Consider the following 17,814-nt stretch of genomic DNA (forward strand, 5'->3'; position numbering starts at 1 on the left):
GTGTATATATATATTGTATATACATAACTCCATACACAAACTCAGTCACACACATACACTTGCCTGGTGTCCTAAGTGCCATCTTTTGTCCCAAGAATTCAGACAGGACTATATAAATATAATTATTTTAGAAAACAAATATGCAAATCTTGATCTAGACTCCTGAATCTGTGGTATGTTCAGAATTTTGCAGTTTCCTGTTGTGTTTTTTTTTTTTTTTTTACGCACAATAAAACGCAGACAATTTGAGGATGGCATTTTTATATGTCCAATTTATACAACGAGATAGACTTAAAGTCAATATGTTGTGCACCACGTCTGTTAGACACTTCTTCCGTCTAAATAATGGAATGTGGTTAGCGGAATTTAGTGTGGTTTTTTGCAAACGCAGGTGTACCCTGCAATGCAACACAATACCACAAACTTAACTGAAATATAGAAAGAATAAGCCAATAGGTGGTGTACGTTTAGACTTGAAAACCTAAAGATGCACTTACCATAACTGATCAAACTGCATGAGCATCTTTGATAAATTTGGCATAATTTTTAGACTGTCTAAAAATTAAACTACCTGCTCACAGAAATTAGGATAGTAAATCTTCCCGTGTGGTTTGAAAAACCTGTCCCAATCCTTTATTTTAGTGCAGTTGAATATTTTCTTCCAAACATACCCACCACCTAAAAAAATGCAACACATAAAAACCTGTTCTATGCACCAGCTTTCTTACCACTGCATGTTTAACAAAAAATGTGGTAATAAGGGAAAAAACTTTATTTTTTTGCAATTTTTATATATGGCTCTCTAATAACCCACTAACCCCCCGTGAATTTAAAAAAAATGAAAAAAATGAAAATAAATAATAGCATTACCTGTTAAAATTACTTGAAAACAAAGTGTAGATATATACCGGTAGGTTATCTTCCGTATGTTATAAAGAATATATGCTGATTTACATTAGTTGTGCTTCTAGAAATTGCAATTATTTGGGAAGTTTAACAAAATCAAATAATCCTTATTTAATGTCATAAACACATATTAATCTCACTCTTCCACTCAAGCCTTTGCATCTCATATGTATATGATATATACTAAACTGTACCAGACTAGACATACAAAAAAAAAAAAAAATTATAAAATATAAACTAAAACCATGGAATGTGGAAAGAACTACTTAGCTCCTGATGACTAATGGCTATGTACAAAATGTTACACAAGAAACAGCATATTCAATGTCAGGTAGCATCAAACTAAATGCAGCTTGCATCATTTTAACATTACATCTATATAAATAAGATTTTCTGAAAATTTTGTTTAAATATCAGATCTCCGTACAAAATTACTTCTTTGTAAAGGTGACTGCAGACTAATGTTTGCTACCATAAATACAAACTGATTGTATGGCCATTTACAAACAGCGTTTGTAACATAGTGGCCCTGAGTCTATCGTTATTCATTTCGTTATATGGTTCATCATGAAACCTCAGTTTCTTAAGAGGAAGATGAATGAAAACTCATTAAAACTTGAAGGCTTTTTACAAAATGTAGAATACATGATACAGATAAAATATCTTTGCTTTCTAACGCCTAATAATAGAAAATGGATATTATTCACAGCTTCATCTGCATTAGCTTTATCCCTCTATCCTCGGAATATTTAAAGGAACAAAAACATGGCTACCTCCGAAAGGTATTCTACAGAATAGTTCACGTCTCTGTAAATCCATAAATTTAAGTGCGAGAAAAAAAAAAAAAAAAAAAATTATGACATCGTTCAAAATTCATCTATGTTTGTGGAAACATTTGGGGTGGCTGGATTAGAATCTTGAGAAATGGCTGCAACTGTGACGATTCTTGGGGAACCAAGGACTCCGGTGACAGACGCATCCAGGTCCCCTGAGGTTACAATAGCCAAGGCCGTTCCACCTCCCTTTTTGTTCTGGTGGGTCTTCACGTGCTTGGAGAGATGGTCACTTCTCATGAATCTCTTTGAACATTCCGGACACTCAAAACGTTTTTCACCTAAAAATTAAAAAATATATATTTATTTTTTTAAAAGGCTGCCACATATCCATAAATATTTCTGAGTGTTATTGTCATGAGAAACAAGGGTATCTACAAAGATGCTAACTAATCACAAACAGAACCTGTCTCTTAAATGGGAACTTGTCACCAGGCTTGACCGATATGAGATAAGGCCACCACCTTTCTGGCCTGATATACAGCATTCTATAATGCTGTATATCTGCCCCCAACCAAAGCTGAAAGGCAAGAAAAAGACCTTTCATTATACTCACCTGCGGGGCAGTCTGGTCCCATGGGTATCACAGGTGTTGGTCTGGAGCCTACCTTCTTCCTCCTTGCTTCGTGTGGATCACGCGTCCCTATTCGTGTGGATCACGCGTCCTTACGTCATCCACAGTCTCTCCGACATTGAAAGGCATACTTTTTTGCCCTGACAAGGGCATAGCAAAGCACTGCAGTGTGCTGGAATCGGGAAAGGTCAAAGAGCGCATGCGCAGGAGAGCGAGGCCGGGGAGACTGTGTTGATCACATAGGGACGTGTCATCCACAAGAAGCAGGACAGCATCGCAAGAAGAAGGTAGGTGCCAGGCCAAGAGCAGCAACACCCATTGGACTGAACTGTCCCACAGGCGAGTATAAGAAAAGGGGTTTTCTCACGTTTGGAATTTTTCTCTTCCATAGGATAGGGGATAACTTCCAGATTGTGACGGGGTGAGGTTTCAAAAAGCATTATATAGCCATTCTGACACTGATTTTTAAAAAGATTAACAAAAGCCTCATCAGGTCTAAAGATTCATATCAGATCCAATTAATATCTGTAGTTTATATTGTGAAATGTGATGACACACGTTTTAAGCCCGATTCATACAAACCACTTGAACAACAAGATTTTCAGAGACTACAAATCACAAGAGACTCCATGACGTTGTGGAATTGGTTGAGTCCTCAAAACTGAAATCTAAGTATTATATCGGTGTGTGGCAATAGTATAATTTGTGGCCTATGGCCTCCTATTTTGATGGTAACCTTAGCAGTCTTTTTTAGTATATGCATTAGTGAGTGTATACAAGGTCTTTGCCTGTAGGTGAGACGTTCCCATATGAGAAGTTTGCGCTCACAGTCCATTTAGCCCTAGAAAAGGGCAGTGCTTTCAAAGAGTAGAGAAACAAGCTAAGGTTACGTTCACATTTGCGTTGTGCGCCGCTGCGTCGGCGACGCAACGCACAACGCAAACAAAAACGCACGCTAAAACGCTGCGTTTTGCGACGCATGCATCCTTTTTCGCCGAAAGTTGGACGCAAAAAAAAATGCAACTTGCTGCGTTCTCTGCGCCCAACGCTTGCGGCCAAAAAAACGCATGCGTCGCAAAACGCAGCACAACGCATGTCCATGCGCCCCCATGTTAAATATAGGGGCGCATGACGCATGCGGCGACGCTGCGGCGCCGAACGCTAATGTGAACGTAGACTAACATGGTACCTGTGTGAGTTCTTCTATGTCTCTGCAGCTCATCACTTCTGGTGAATCTTTTTCCGCAAAATATCCAGTTGCACACGAAAGGTCTTTCTCCGGTATGCCAGCGAAGATGGGCTCGCAGATGGGATGTCTTCCCATAGACTTTACCACAACCTTCAATATGACAGATATGCTGTTTCTTTTTCCCAGGCTCACTGCTGCTTCTAATAAAACAAATACATATGCGGAACTAGTCAGTATAAAAAGTGGTTTATTGTGGCACCTCTAGAAAGGAAAAAAATAAAAAAACTTTCAGAATCTCATTTCCACTATTCACTACGAATATGTGGACATGGACACATGTATGTGGCAAGTACAAATTCTAACAAAAAAAAAAATAATATAAACCATGGAATGTAGGAAAAAAAGAAAAAAAAAAGTCAATACCCGATTACTAGTGAATATGTACAAAGTAACGCAAGAAACATCAAATTCAATGACAGGTAGTATCCAATGATATGCAGTTTGCATGATTTTAACATAAGCAATATAACATTATGTGTGCGTATATAGATGTAATCTAATTGAGAACAATTCTCTTCTCAAATACTATATTCCGCCATGTAAAATACCAGCCGCTTGTAATAACCTCCAATGCTCCAACAAAGCTGGGAAGGCCCCGGGCTCGCTGGACATTCTTGTGGCTCACAAGTCACAATAACCATACGAGAGCCCCAGGACCGCGAGTGCCAACACCTCTGGAATGGCGTCGGCACGGGAGGGGGGGGGGGGGGAATACGCTTTTTTATTTCAGCAGAGCCAAACATTTAGATCAAGAAGGGGGATGTCCTGGTAGTGGACAACTCCTTTAGGTTTCATAAAATCTGGCAGTGTGTAATTTGACTTACTGCTGCGATTTCAGAAAGGATTATAGAGCCATTCAGGGACAGATATATAAACTAAGTACAGCATCCTTATTGTGATAGGTGATTTCATGGTGGTTACAGATTATTATTTTTTTTTAATCGCTGTCAGATCCACTTAAAAAGGTTATTTGCCAGCACAAAATGACTGTTCAAACCAAGCACAGTTACTCGGTGCACCCTTGGCATGGACAAACTGTTCAGTGCACCTTTTCACCTACTGTTTTTCCCATCCATCTCCAACCTTATCTGGCTTTTGTATTGCTTGGTCACACCGAGGGTGCACCGAGTACCTGTGCTTGGTCTGAACAGTAATTTTTAACGAATATTCTCTGCTACTGGCTTTCTTTCTACTTTTCAATATGTAGATAGGTAGTAAATCTCTTAGCCTTCTATTTTGCAAGTTAAACGTTCCCAGATCCTTTAACCGTTCCTCATAGAACATAATTTGCAGTCCGCTGACTATTTTGGTAGCTCTTCTCTGAACTTACTTCAGTTTTTCAATGATCTTACTTTACGTGATCTAGATTCTATGCTTCTCTTAATACATCCTAGAACTGTGTTTGCCTCTTTGCTGCTACATCACACTGTTGACTCGTGTACAGTTTGATCTATTAGCATACCCAAATCTTTCTCACACGTGCTGTTGCTTAAGGTACCTTCACACTGAACGATATCGCTAGTGATCTGTGACGTTGCAGCGTCCTGGCTAGTGATATCGTTGAGTTTGACACGCAGCAGCGATCAGGATCCTGCTGTGCCATCGTTGGTCGGAGCAGAAAGTCCAGAACTTTATTTCGTTGCTGGACTCCTGCAGACATTGCTGAATCGGTGTGTGTGACGCCGATTCAGCGATGTCTTCACTAGTAACCAGGGTAAACATCGGGTTACTAAGCGCAGGGCCGCGCTTAGTAACCCGATGTTTACCCTGGTTACCAGTGTAAATGTAAAAAAAAAAAAACACTACATACTTACATTCCAGTGTCTGTCCCCCGGCGCTGTGCTTTCCTGCACTGTCAGCGCCGGCCAGCCGTAAAGCAGATTACAGCGGTGACGTCACCGCTGTGCTTTCCAGCCGGCGCTCACAGTCAGTGCAGGAAAGCACAGCGCCGGGGGACAGACACCGGAATGTAAGTATGTAGTGTTTTTTTTTTTTTACATTAGCACTGGTAACCAGGGTAAACATCGGGTTACTAAGCGCGGCCCTGCGCTTAGTAACCCGATGTTTACCCTGGTTACCCGGGGACCGGCATCGTTGGTCGCTGGAGAGCTGTCTGTGTGACAGCTCTCCAGCGACCACACAATGACGAAACAGCGACGCTGCAGCGATCGGCATCGTTGTCTAGATCGCTGCAGCGTCGCTAAATGTGACGGTACCTTTAGTTCCATTCCTCCTATTCTGTAGATGTAATTTTCGTTTTTCATGCCCAGATGTAGAATCTTGCATTTCTCCCTGTTAAATACCATTGTATTAGTCCCTTCCCATTGCTGAAGCTTATCTAGAGCCTTCTGAATCCTTTCTCTGTGTTCTCTAGTGTTAGCTATCCCTCCTAGCTTTGATCAGATTATCTTCAGTTCCCTTATTTAGATCATTTATAAAAATAAAAGGTTAAACAATACTGGTGCCAGGGCAGAGCCTTGTAATAGCCCACTTGAACTATTCTTCCAATTGGATGTGCAACCTCCTTGCTGTTTAAGCACGAGATAAGGCTCTTTGCAGTAACTGAGTTCTGCCGCATATGTTACTAATAGTGATGAGCGAGTATACTCGTTGCTCGGGTGATCTCCGAATATTTGGATGTGCTCGGAGAATTCGTTTTCGTTGCCGCAGCTGCATGATTTACGGCTGCTAGACAGGCTGAATACATGTGAGGAATGCCCGTTTGTTAGGGAATACCCACATGTTTTCAGGCTGTCCAGAAGCCGTAAATCATGCAGCTGAGGCGATGAAAACTAAATCTCCGACCAATAACAAATACTTGGAGATAACCCGAGCGTGCCACTCACTCATCACTAGTTACTAAGCCATTAATGAACTAGTGATGAGTGAATGTGCTCGTTACTCGGCTTTTCCGAGCATGCTCGGGTATTCTCCGAGTATCTTGGGTGTGCTCGGAGATTTAGTTTGTGTCGCCGCAGCTGCATGATTTGAGGCTGCTAGACAGCCTGAATACATGTGGGGATTCCCTAACAAACAGGCAATCCCTGCATGTGTTCAGGTTTTCTAACAGCCGCAAATCATGCAGCTGTGGGAACACAAACCTAATCTCCGAGCAAGCCCAAGACACTCGAACACCCAAGCATGCTCGGAAAAGCCGAGTAACGAGCACACTCACTCATCACTAATGGTAACATCATTAGTGCAATTATCGCTCAGTAACAGTTTGGTAAAATATACAGAATTGGGTTAATGTAAACAGCGAGGACTTGCTCTTTCATAGCAAGGAGGGTCACAGAGGGCCACAACCCTAACGATCTGACTAAACTTTTGCTAGAAATTAGAGACACTTGGGACCTCTTTTGTTAATAGGTGTTATTTAGAAAATTCACTCTTCTGAAGCTGACAGACTGGCGATAGGTACTCTTTAATAGACAGCCCTGAAGGTCTATGTGGGTCCCCAATGCTGTCTGCAGACATGTCCTTCAGTCTCCCAAGTGATCAGAAATTCTAGTGACCCAATCAAAGTGGTGTCACGGACCATGGCTGTCAAGCTACGACCCTCACCAAAAGAGAGTGGGGCCATCAGAATAGAGAAATGTGCTATAGTACAGCTAAAAGTATAAAACTATATAGATGGGGAATTACTCAGACAGGATATTATAGTTACAAGTTTTAAGGGAATCTGTCTGATGAATTTTATTTATCTTTAAAAGGGATCTGCCACAACATTTTTTCTACCTAAACCGAGAGCAGCGTAATGTAATGACAGAGACCCCGATTCCAGTAATGTAACTTACTGGGCTGCTTTCTTTTGATTAAAAAACAAAACACAACATTATTTTAATTAGAAGGAGAATATTACCAGTGGACTAATAAATCTACAGTCAGGTAGTCCCTCATATTCTTGCGCGGTGTATAGCCTCGCCCTCCACCACCGATTGGCAGCTTGCTGAGCATAGGCAGAAAGCTTCCAATCAGTGGTGTGGGCGGGGTTATACAGAGCTTGGCATGCAGAGAACGGCTAGATCTGCAGCAGATAAAACAGAAAATTCATCAAAAGTGCAGCACCTGATACATAATTGGAATCAGGGTCTCTGCCCCTACATTTGGCCGCTCTCTGATGGGGAGAGCAAAAATCTGGTGCCAGATCTCCTATAATAGCAATAATGAGGGAGCTAAAGAAACCACACACATAGATCCTAAAAAGAGCTGTAATCCTAGTTATGGTATATCATGTATATGTCAGAAGTTCAGTTAGTTGTACAACAGAATTACATTTTTTCTTCTTGTGAATTTCTACATACATCATGTGGTTCACTTTCTGTACTTAAAAAAGTCACTGCAGTCCTTATAATCAGAAACGAACTCTGATTGTGCAGAATATGGCCCATTATAGCAGCATCCAAACATTTCTGTGTGGGTTCAGAAATAGAAAAGAAGCGTGCATTTCCAAAACCATGAAAAAAAAAACCACGCCCCGACACTAGATCCGCTTCACCTGTAACAACCAGCTTATTAAAGGGGCGGGGGTACGGTTTCACATCTGCAAGGAAAACAAAGGAAACACAAGCAGAGGCCGTGCAAGCTCAGCAGCATTAATCTTCTTAGGTCTTTCTTGAAAAGAAAAAAAAAAAAAAATTATAACAAACATTGTTGTGAGACGATCAAGTCTGATGTTTAGTACAAATAGTCCAATGCATTAAGATGTGCAAGATTTAATAAAAGGTGCACACCGCCATCAATGTGGTGAATCTTTCTGCCTGCAAGTGCACCAAACACTGCAGCCATGAGCTGCTTAATTTATGCCACTCTCTGCAAAAAATGACAATGAAGCTGTCTGCTTAGGCCTCTTTCACACTTCAGTTGTTTGGCGTCAGTCTAAAACCGCCAGTTTCCTCAAATAACGGATCCGTCATTTTTTTTGGCGGATCCGTTATTTTCCCATAGACTTGCATTGGCGACGGATTGTGACGGATGGTCGTCCGTTCCATCCGTCATGCGATGGATCCGTTGAAATTTGGCGGACGTTGTCTAGACATAGACGGACATTGAAACGTTTTTTGTCAACGCCGAAATGACGGTTCGCGGCGGATCCGTCATTCCATAGAATGGCCGCCTATGGGCGACGGATCCGTCGCGACCTTCATTTCGGCGGATCCGTCGCCCCAATCCGCTTTTTCAATTGCGCATGCTCCAAAAAGTAGATGCTTTTCCCAGACAACCCCCAAGTAACGGATCCGTCAAAAAAACGGATTCGTTAGAACCGTTTTCTCAACAATTGTGACGGATCCGTGACTGACGCCAAACAACTGAAGTGTGAAAGAAGCCTTAGACTATGCCCTCCTGCGAAGCTCTGCCTACAGCCTACATTTCAGCAAAGTGGCAAAGCTTATGTAAAAAAAAAAAAAAAGCTACATTTTTGCGCAACTGTTTTAATTAATTATTTCCATAGTTTGATATACAAGCAATTCTAATTTTCTTCGACGGTTTCTTTGACAACAGCCGCAGGCAAACAGCGGTTGTCATTCAGCAGTTGTACGGGTAAAAGAAGAGGTTTAGGATAATAGGAGAAGGGGTCTGGGGTGCAGAAAAAAGGGAGGACGAGACAAAGTGGCTGCATAAAAACCTGCATCTTCCAGAAACGACAAGGCCCTTTTTGGAATGACAATAAGGAGCAGCGGACCATATTTATACCATACCTAGGCCACATTTTTTCACGTTTTATTGCAGCTTTACGAATTAGTACAGTCAGACAATGTTGCTCTTGGGCAACAAAAAGGTCATGTACTCAATTATGATCTAGGACCCCAAACTTATCTAGCTACTGGGCCATTACTAAAAAGGCTTAGAGCCCCTGTGGTCATTAAACAGGAAAAAGTCAATAAAACTATGTGACCAGATCACATGCCTTACACAGGTATTAACCCCTTAGGGTACTGTCACACAGTGCAATTTTGATCGCTACGACGGTACGATTCGTGACGTTCTAGCGATATCGTTACGATATCGCAGTGTCTGACACGCAGCAGCGATCAGGGACCCTGCTGAGAATCGTACGTCGTAGCAGATCGTTTGGAACTTTCTTTCGTCGCTTGATCACCCGCTGACATCGCTGGATCGTTGTGTGTGACAGCGATCCAGCGATGTGTTCGCTTGTAACCAGGGTAAACATCGGGTAACTAAGCGCAGGGCCGCGCTTAGTAACCCGATGTTTACCCTGGTTACCAGCGTAAACGTAAAAAAAAAAACAGTACATACTCACATTCCGGTGTCTGTCCTCCGGCGTCTCAGCTTCTCTGCACTGTGAGCGCCGGCCAGCCAGAAAGCGAGCACAGCGGTGACGTCTGACGTCACCGCTCTGCTTTCCGGCCGCTGTGCTTACACAGTGCAGAGAAGCTGAGACGCCGGGGGACAGACACCGGAATGTAAGTATGTACTGTTTGGTTTTTTTACGTTTATGCTGGTAACCAGGGTAAACATCGGGTTACTAAGCGCGGCCCTGCTCTTAGTAACCCGATGTTTACCCTGGTTACCCGGGGACTTCGGCATCGCTCCAGCGCCGTGATTGCAACGTGTGACCGCAGTCTACGAAGCTGGAGCGATAATCATACGACGCTGCGACGTCACGGATTGTGCCGTCGTAGCGATCAAAATGGCACTGTGTGACAGTACCCTTAGTGAGAGCCAATTTGGTACTTAATGACCACTTTTTACAATTCTGACCACTGTCACTTTATGAGGTTATAACTCTGGAACGCTTTAAACAGATCCTGCTGATTCTAAGGCCGGTTTCACACGTCAGTGTCTCCAGTACGTGAGGTGACATGGATCTTTATTTTAAACACTATTATTTATATTTTCTCTGCAGCAAACGCTGCTGCAGGGAACATATGAATCGCGGCTTCAGCACGATGCAGGGTACCACTCGCTCCGTGTGGTACCCACTCGCCATACGGGCGGCACACGTATGCCGCACGTATGGCCTACGTGAGTTCACAGGCACACGGACACGGATAACTCCGGTACCGATTTATTCCAGTACCGGAATTATCTGGACGTGTGGGACAGCCCTAAGACTGTTTTTTCGTGACATATTGTACTTCTGTCATGTCGGACGCTATTCACTCTAGGACGTCCGACAGACAGCGGTAATTCCGCATTCGTCCACTATACGCTCAGTGGCGCCGACTAGATTTTATCTAGGTTGTCTGGGGTTAATTTAGCTGGTACTCGGGTTGGAAGCTGGGTCACGCCCACTGCCTTTACATAGTTCTGCTGGACTTTGGGCGTCGCCGATTATAGCTTGTGCCTGGTGCCTAGTGATTCCGGTCTGGAGTGGTGGTCTTGGAGAAGAAATATCGTATCTGGTGGTGAATTATCCTTTGTCATATTTCTCCTTCCTATATTTATATTTGTTTTGCCCTGTGCACATTATAGTGTTTTCCTGTGTGTCTGCGGCGTGGTGCGTTTTTAGTTTTCCCTGTCTGTGCTTTCTGTGGGGGTTGGTGTGTGGTCTAATCACTGGGTGGCGGGTGGAGGTTTCAGCATAGGGCTGAAACAGGAGTCAGGGTCAGGCCTGGTGGCCCAGACAAGCACACCATTAGTGTAAATTCTGGGAGAGGGACAGACAGGGTTTTCCCTAGCTTGAGGGATATCGCAGGGGCCCGGGTAACCAGCCTTAGTCTACCCAGTACCGCCGTGACAACTTAGTTAGTGGTAACATTTCTTTGATATTACTTGCGATTATTTATGAAAAAACGGAAATATGGCGAAAATTTTTAAAATTTTGCAATTTTCAAACTTTGTATTTTTATGCCTTTAAATCAGAGAGATCTGTCACAAAAAATAGTTAATAAATAACATTTCCCACATGTCTACTTTACATCAGCACAATTTTGGAAACAATTTTTTTTTTGTTAGGGAGTTATAAGGGTTAAAAGTTGACCAGCAATTTCTCATTTTTACAACACCATTTTTTTTTTTTCAGGGACCACATCACATTTGAAGTCATTTTGAGGGGTCTATATGATAGAAAATAACCAAGTGTGACACCATTCTAAAAACTGCACCCCTCAAGGTGCTCAAAACCACATTCAAGAAGTTTATTAACCCTTTACGTGCTTCACAGGAACTGAAACAATGTGGAAGGAAAAAATGAACATTTAACTTTTTTTTGCAAACATTTTACTTCAGAACCATTTTTTTTTTATTTTCACAAGCGTAAAAACAGAAACTTAACCATAAATTTTGTTGTGCAATTTCTCCTGAATACGCCGATACCCCATATGTGGAGGTAAACCACTGTTTGGGCGCACGGCAGAGCTTGGAAGAGAAGGAGCGCCGTTTGACTTTTTCAATGGAGAATTGGCTGGAATTGAGATCGGATTCAATGTTGCGTTTGGAGAGCCCCTGATGTGCCTAAACAGTGGAAACCCCCACAAGTGACGCCATTTTGGAAACTAGATCCCTTAAGGAACTTATCTAGATGTGTGGTGAGCACTTTGAGCCCCCAAGTGCTTCACAGAAGTTTATAAAGTAGAGCCGTAAAAATAAAAAAATCGCATTTGTTTACACAAAAATTATCTTTTCGCCCACAAATACTTATTTTCACAAGGGTAACAGGAGAAATTAGACCACAAGTTGTGCAATTTCTCCTGAGTACGTGGATACCCCATATGTGGGGGTAAACCACTGTTTGGGCGCACCGCAGAGCTTGGAAGAGAAGGAGTGCCGTTTTACTTTTTCAATGTAGAATTGGCTGGAATTGAGATCGGACGCCATGTCGCGTTTGGAGAGCCCCTGATGTGCCTAAACAGTGGAAACCCCCCACAAGTGACACCATTTTGGAAACTAGACCCCTTAAGGAATTTATCTAGATGTGTGGTGAGCACTTTAAACCCCCAGGTGCTTCACAGAAGTTTATAACGTAGAGCTGTGAAAATAAAAAATCCTTTTTTTTTCCTCAAAAATGATTTTTTAGCCTGCAATTTTTTATTTTCTCAACGGTAACAGGAGGCATTGGACCCCAAAATCTGTTGACCAGTTTGTCCTGAGTACGCTGATACCCCATATGTGGGGGGGGGGTCACTGTTTGGGCACCCATCGGGGCTTGGAAGGGAAGAAGCTCCGCTTGGAATGCAGACTTTGATGGGATGGTCTGCGGGCGTCATGTTGCATTTGCAGAGCTCCTGATGTACCTAAACAGTAGAAACCCCCCACAAGTGACCCCATTTTGTAAACTAGACCCCCCAAGGAACTTATCTAGATGTGTTGTGAGAACTTTGATGCCCAAGTGCTTCACAGAAGTTTATAATGCAGAGTCGTGAAAATAAAAAATAATATTTTTTTCCCACAAAAAAAGATTTTTTAGCCCCCACGTTTTTATTTTCACAAGGGTAACAGGAGAAATTGGACCCCAAAAGTTGTTGCCCAATTTATCCCGAGTACGCTGATGCCCCATATGTGGGGGTAAACCACTGTTTGGGCGCACGGCAGAGCTCAGAAGAGAGGGAGCACCATTTGACTTTTTGAGTGCAAAATTGCCTGTGGCGTTTAGAGACCCCCTGATGTACCTAAACAGTGGAAACCCCCCAATTCTAACTCCAACCCTAACCCCAACACATCCCTAACCCTAATCCCAACCCGATCCATAATCCTAATCACAACCCTAATGATAATCACAACCCTAACTCCAAAACAACCATAACCCTAATCAGAACCCTAAATCCAACACACCCCTAATCCTAATCTCAAGCCTAACCCTAATCCCAATACACCCCTAACCCTAATCCCAAACGTAACCCTAATCCCAAACGTAACCCTAATGCCAACCCTAATCCAAACCCTAATCCCAACTCTAACCCTAACTTTAGCCACAACCCTAGTCCTAACTTTAGCCCCAACCCTAAATTTAGCCCCAACCCTAACCCTAAATTTAGCCCCAACCCTAAATTTAGCCCCAACCCTAAATTTAGCCCCAACCCTAACCCTAATTATAGCCCCAACCCTAACCCTAATTATAGCCCCAACTCCTCTAGCTGCCGGCCGGCAGATCATGGGGGGCGCACTGCGCATGCGCCCGCCATTTTCTTACCGGAGGAAGAAGCTGACGGCCAGGAGGGGACACAGGAGGACCCAGGGACACCGGTAAGTATAACAGGGTCTCCGAATCCCCCTATTTCTCTGTCCTCTGATGTGCGATCACATCAGAGGACAGAGTATTACACATCGCTTTTTTTTTTTTTTTTTTTCAGTTAATTACAGGCGATCGCAAAACAGGGTCGGTAAAAACCGACCCCGATCATGTTCTTTAGGGTCTCGGCTACCCCCGGCAGCCGAGAGCCGGCCGGCGGGCGCACTGCGCCCACCATTTTTTGGCCGGAACAAGATGGCGGCGCCCAACGGGAGCCACGAGGAGCACCGGGGGACACAGGTGAGTATCGGGGGCGATTGGGGACCCCATTTCCCTGTCCTCTGATGTGCGATCACATCGGAGGACAGAGAAATTAAATGGGAAATCGCGTTTTGGTTTTTTTGCGACCGCCGGTAAACGGTTAATTACCGGCGATCGCAACCCGGGGGTCGGTAAAAAAAACCCGAATCATGTTCTCTGGGGTCTCGGTTACCCCCGGTATCCGAGACCCCAGAGAAAATCCGACTCTGGGGGGCGCTATTCACTTTTTCCACAGCGCTGTTAATTAACGGCGCTGTGGTTTAAGTACCCTTAACTGCCGCCGTTAAAAGGTGTATCGGCGGTCGTTAAGGGGTTAAGCGCTGGTGACGATTTTGGTAATACTATGGCATCCCTACGGCCATTAAAAACAAAATAGTATTTAGAGCGACCACAAGCTGGGGAGCCTCGTACACAGGATATGATAACCACGGCTGGGGGTAGCAGGTGAAGGCACGGACCCTGTGAGAAATGACTACTAGCAGGTCAATCTCCGCTGCCGGCATCACAGAAGGGGGCTGGCTTAGAAAGAGAATTAAACTACATCCCGGGGCATGTACAAGGCTGTTGAGTTCGGCTCAGGAAACCAGCGGCAAGTCCGTGCTTCATGGTCTGAGTTTGGACCATGAATGGATGTGAAATTAGCCTTGCATACAACTTTAGGTCAGAATATGCACTAAATGGTATACGGTAAAATATATCTGATAAAACCAAAACAATTTTTATCAAATACCTACCATTTACAATCTTTGAAAATCATCAGAAAAAACAGCTGGGATTAAAAGGCGTCATAAAATAGCTAAACATGTGCGGCAGCCACAAGGAAGATAAGCGTGTCCTTTATATGTGCAATGCTACATACCTTCCTTCTCCTTCTCTGCAGTTAGGACATGAACATGCCACACGTCTTAGTCTCTTTCCTGTCTGCACCTCTTGATCGGATGATGGTTGGGATTGTTGAAGCTGCACTTGTGTTATCTGGTCAGGGCTGACAGCACCGATGGTGGCATTCGCTAGTCCGCCTACTGCCACGGTCACAGGCGCTATGGTAGCTTGTTGAAGTTTGAGGCCATCAGCTCCATGCTGTTGACCTGTAGAAATTAAATTAGGACAACGTTCTGAAAAGGGTCAGTGTATAAGGACACTATGGCCAATTCTCCAAAATAAGTTTGCATAGGTTTATTTGCAAGTCATCTTGTAAGTTTGCATAAGAATGCTATGGCAAAGACGGCCTATAGACATCTACAGAGAAGACCATATCCTCAAACCCTAAACAAAATGCAAACCCTCGTATGGCATGTGGACTTTATTGAGGATCCTCCATCCATCAAAGATCCAGTTGCGAGCAGCTCTGGCGGACTCAGACTGATTTTCCATTACATGGACGGTCATACATCTGAATCGCTGCCATGGAACAATACATTTTCTCTTCAGTAGCAATTGCAGTGGAAACGCCTGACCGACTGAGGTTTTCCTGGACAAAATCAGGTATTTCCAGGGCATGCAGTGAGTGGAAACCAGGGAGATCAGCCGTTTGCCTCAGTGATGGCTTTTAAAAAAATAAAATGCTTTAAAGGGGACCTTTCACCAGATTCACCAAGCATGTTACACTGGCCACATCATTGACTAGCGACTGAAGAGCTGAGTGAAACATATTTGTTATTTCTCATTTCTGTTGCGGAGATATTAGCTTGTAAAAATTTAGATTATAATGTCTTCTTCAACCGCGGGGCATTAGCAGATATTCTTCACCTCGTTCGCTTACTTTTTTGTCCTTTGGGAAGCTCAGAGATGCTCTCTGTGTACAGTGGGTACGGAAAACATTCAGACCTCTTTAAATTTTTCACTCTTTGTTTCATTGCAGCCATTTGATAAATTCAAAAAAGTTCATTTTTTTCTCATTAATGTACACTCTGTACTCCATCTTGAGAGAAAAAAAAAAAAAGGTAGAAATTTTTGCACATTTGCTAAAAAAGAAAAACTGAAATACCATATGGTCATAAGTATTCAGACTCTTTGCTCAGACACTCATATTTAAGTCACAAGCTGTTCATTTCCTTGTGCTCCTCCTTGAGATGGCGCTACTCCTTCATTGGAGGCCAGCTGTGTCTAATTAAACTGATAGGACTTGATTTGGAAAGGCACACACCTGTCTATATAAGACCTCACAGCTCACAGTGCATGTCAGACCAAATGAGAATTATGAGGTCAAAGGAACTGGCCAAGGAGCTCAGAGACAGAATTGTGGCAAGGCACAGATCTGGCCAAGGTTACAACAGAATTTCTGCAGTACTCAAGGTTCTTAAGAGCATAATGAACTCCATAATCCTTAAATAGAAGAAGTTTGGGACCACCAGAAGTCTTCCTAGACCTGGCCGTCCAGCCAAACTGAGCAATCGTGGGAGAAGAGCCTTGGTGAGAGAGGTAAAGAACCCCAAGATCACTGTGGCTGAGTTCCAGAGATGCAGTAGGGAGATGGGAGAAAGTTCCACAAAGTCAACTATCACTGCAGCCCTCCACCAGTCGGGCCTTTATGGCAGAGTGGCTTGAAGGCAGCCTCTCCTCAGTGCAAGACATATGAAAGCCCGCACAGAGTTTGCTAAAAAACAAATGAAGGACTACCAGACTATGAGAAATAAGATTCTCTGGTCTGATGAGACGAAGATAGACCTTTGTGGTGACAATTTTAAGTTGTATGTGTGGAGAAAACCAGGCACTGCTCATCACCTGCTTAATACAATCCCAACAGTAAAACATGGTGGAGGCAGCATCATGCTATGGTAGTGTTTTTCAGCTGCAGGGACATGATGACTGGTTGTCATTGAAGGAAACATGAATGCTGCCAAGTACAGAAATATCCTGGATGAAAACCTCTTCCAGAGTGCTTTGGAACTCAGACTTGGCCGAAGGTTCACCGTCCAACAAGACAATGACCCTAAGCACACAGCTAAAATAACAAAGGAGTGGCTTCAAAACAACTCTGACCTTTCTTGACTGGCCCAATCCCAATTGAGCATCTCTGGAGAGACCTGAAAATGGCTGTCCACCAACGTTCACCATCAAACCTGACAGAACTGGAGAGGATCTGCAAGGGAGAAAGGCAGAGGATCCCCAAATCCAGGTGTGAAAAACTTGTTGCATCACTCCCAAGACGACTCATGGCTGTACTAGCTCAAAAGGTGCTTATACTCAATACTGAGCAAAGGGTCTGAATACTTATGACCATGTGAGTTTTTCTTTTTTTTAAAATTAGCAAAAATGACAACATTTCTGTTATTTTTCAGTGAAGATGGGGTGCAGAGTGTACATTAAAGAGAAAAACAATGAACTTTTCTGAGTTTACCAAATGGTTGCAATGAAACAGTAACAAAATTTAAAGGGGTCTGAATACTTCCGTACCCACTGTAAAACATGTAATGACACACAGACCTACTCTCCTCACTGATGGCATCTACTGGGATTACAAGTGGAGGAGGGGAGTAGAGCTCTTGTAGCTTTCACCTCAAGGCTCTCTCAGCTGAGCTCTGATCTACTCCTCCTTCCTCCCCACCAACTGCTGTGAGATGAAAGAAGCAAGAGATGTTTGTAAGGTCACACAGCTCAGTTCTACCGTATACAATGGGTGCAGAGCTCATGGAGGAGAACAGGGCTGTGTGTCATTATGTGTCTCACAGGAGAAAGCCTCTAAGCTTCTCTAGGGGTGTGTTTTTTTTCTCCTGTAAGTCACCTCCTGCTTATGATTGGTCAGTCTTACACAGGATAAAGAGTACATGTGCCCAGAGCCAAAGCTCTGCTAACATTT

At 43.3% G+C, this 17,814-nt stretch overlaps 1 protein-coding gene across 2 annotated transcripts in view; it reads right to left on the bottom strand.

Moving 5' to 3' along the window:
- Positions 1–200: 200 nt before the first annotated feature.
- The window catches only part of SP4 (Sp4 transcription factor), a 30,635-nt gene continuing 13,021 nt past the window's right edge, over positions 201–17,814 (bottom strand). For both annotated transcript variants that reach the window (XM_077268711.1, XM_077268710.1), the window contains exons 4-6: positions 14,875–15,103; positions 3,503–3,702; positions 201–2,020 (exon numbers count right to left, since the gene is read on the bottom strand). In XM_077268711.1, coding sequence (XP_077124826.1) covers positions 1,773–2,020; positions 3,503–3,702; positions 14,875–15,103 — 677 coding nt within the window. In that variant the 3' untranslated portion in view covers positions 201–1,772. The remainder of the gene's footprint in view (positions 2,021–3,502; positions 3,703–14,874; positions 15,104–17,814) is intronic.

This window comes from Ranitomeya variabilis, chromosome 6 (assembly GCF_051348905.1).
Source record: "Ranitomeya variabilis isolate aRanVar5 chromosome 6, aRanVar5.hap1, whole genome shotgun sequence".
NCBI lineage: Eukaryota > Metazoa > Chordata > Amphibia > Anura > Dendrobatidae > Ranitomeya > Ranitomeya variabilis.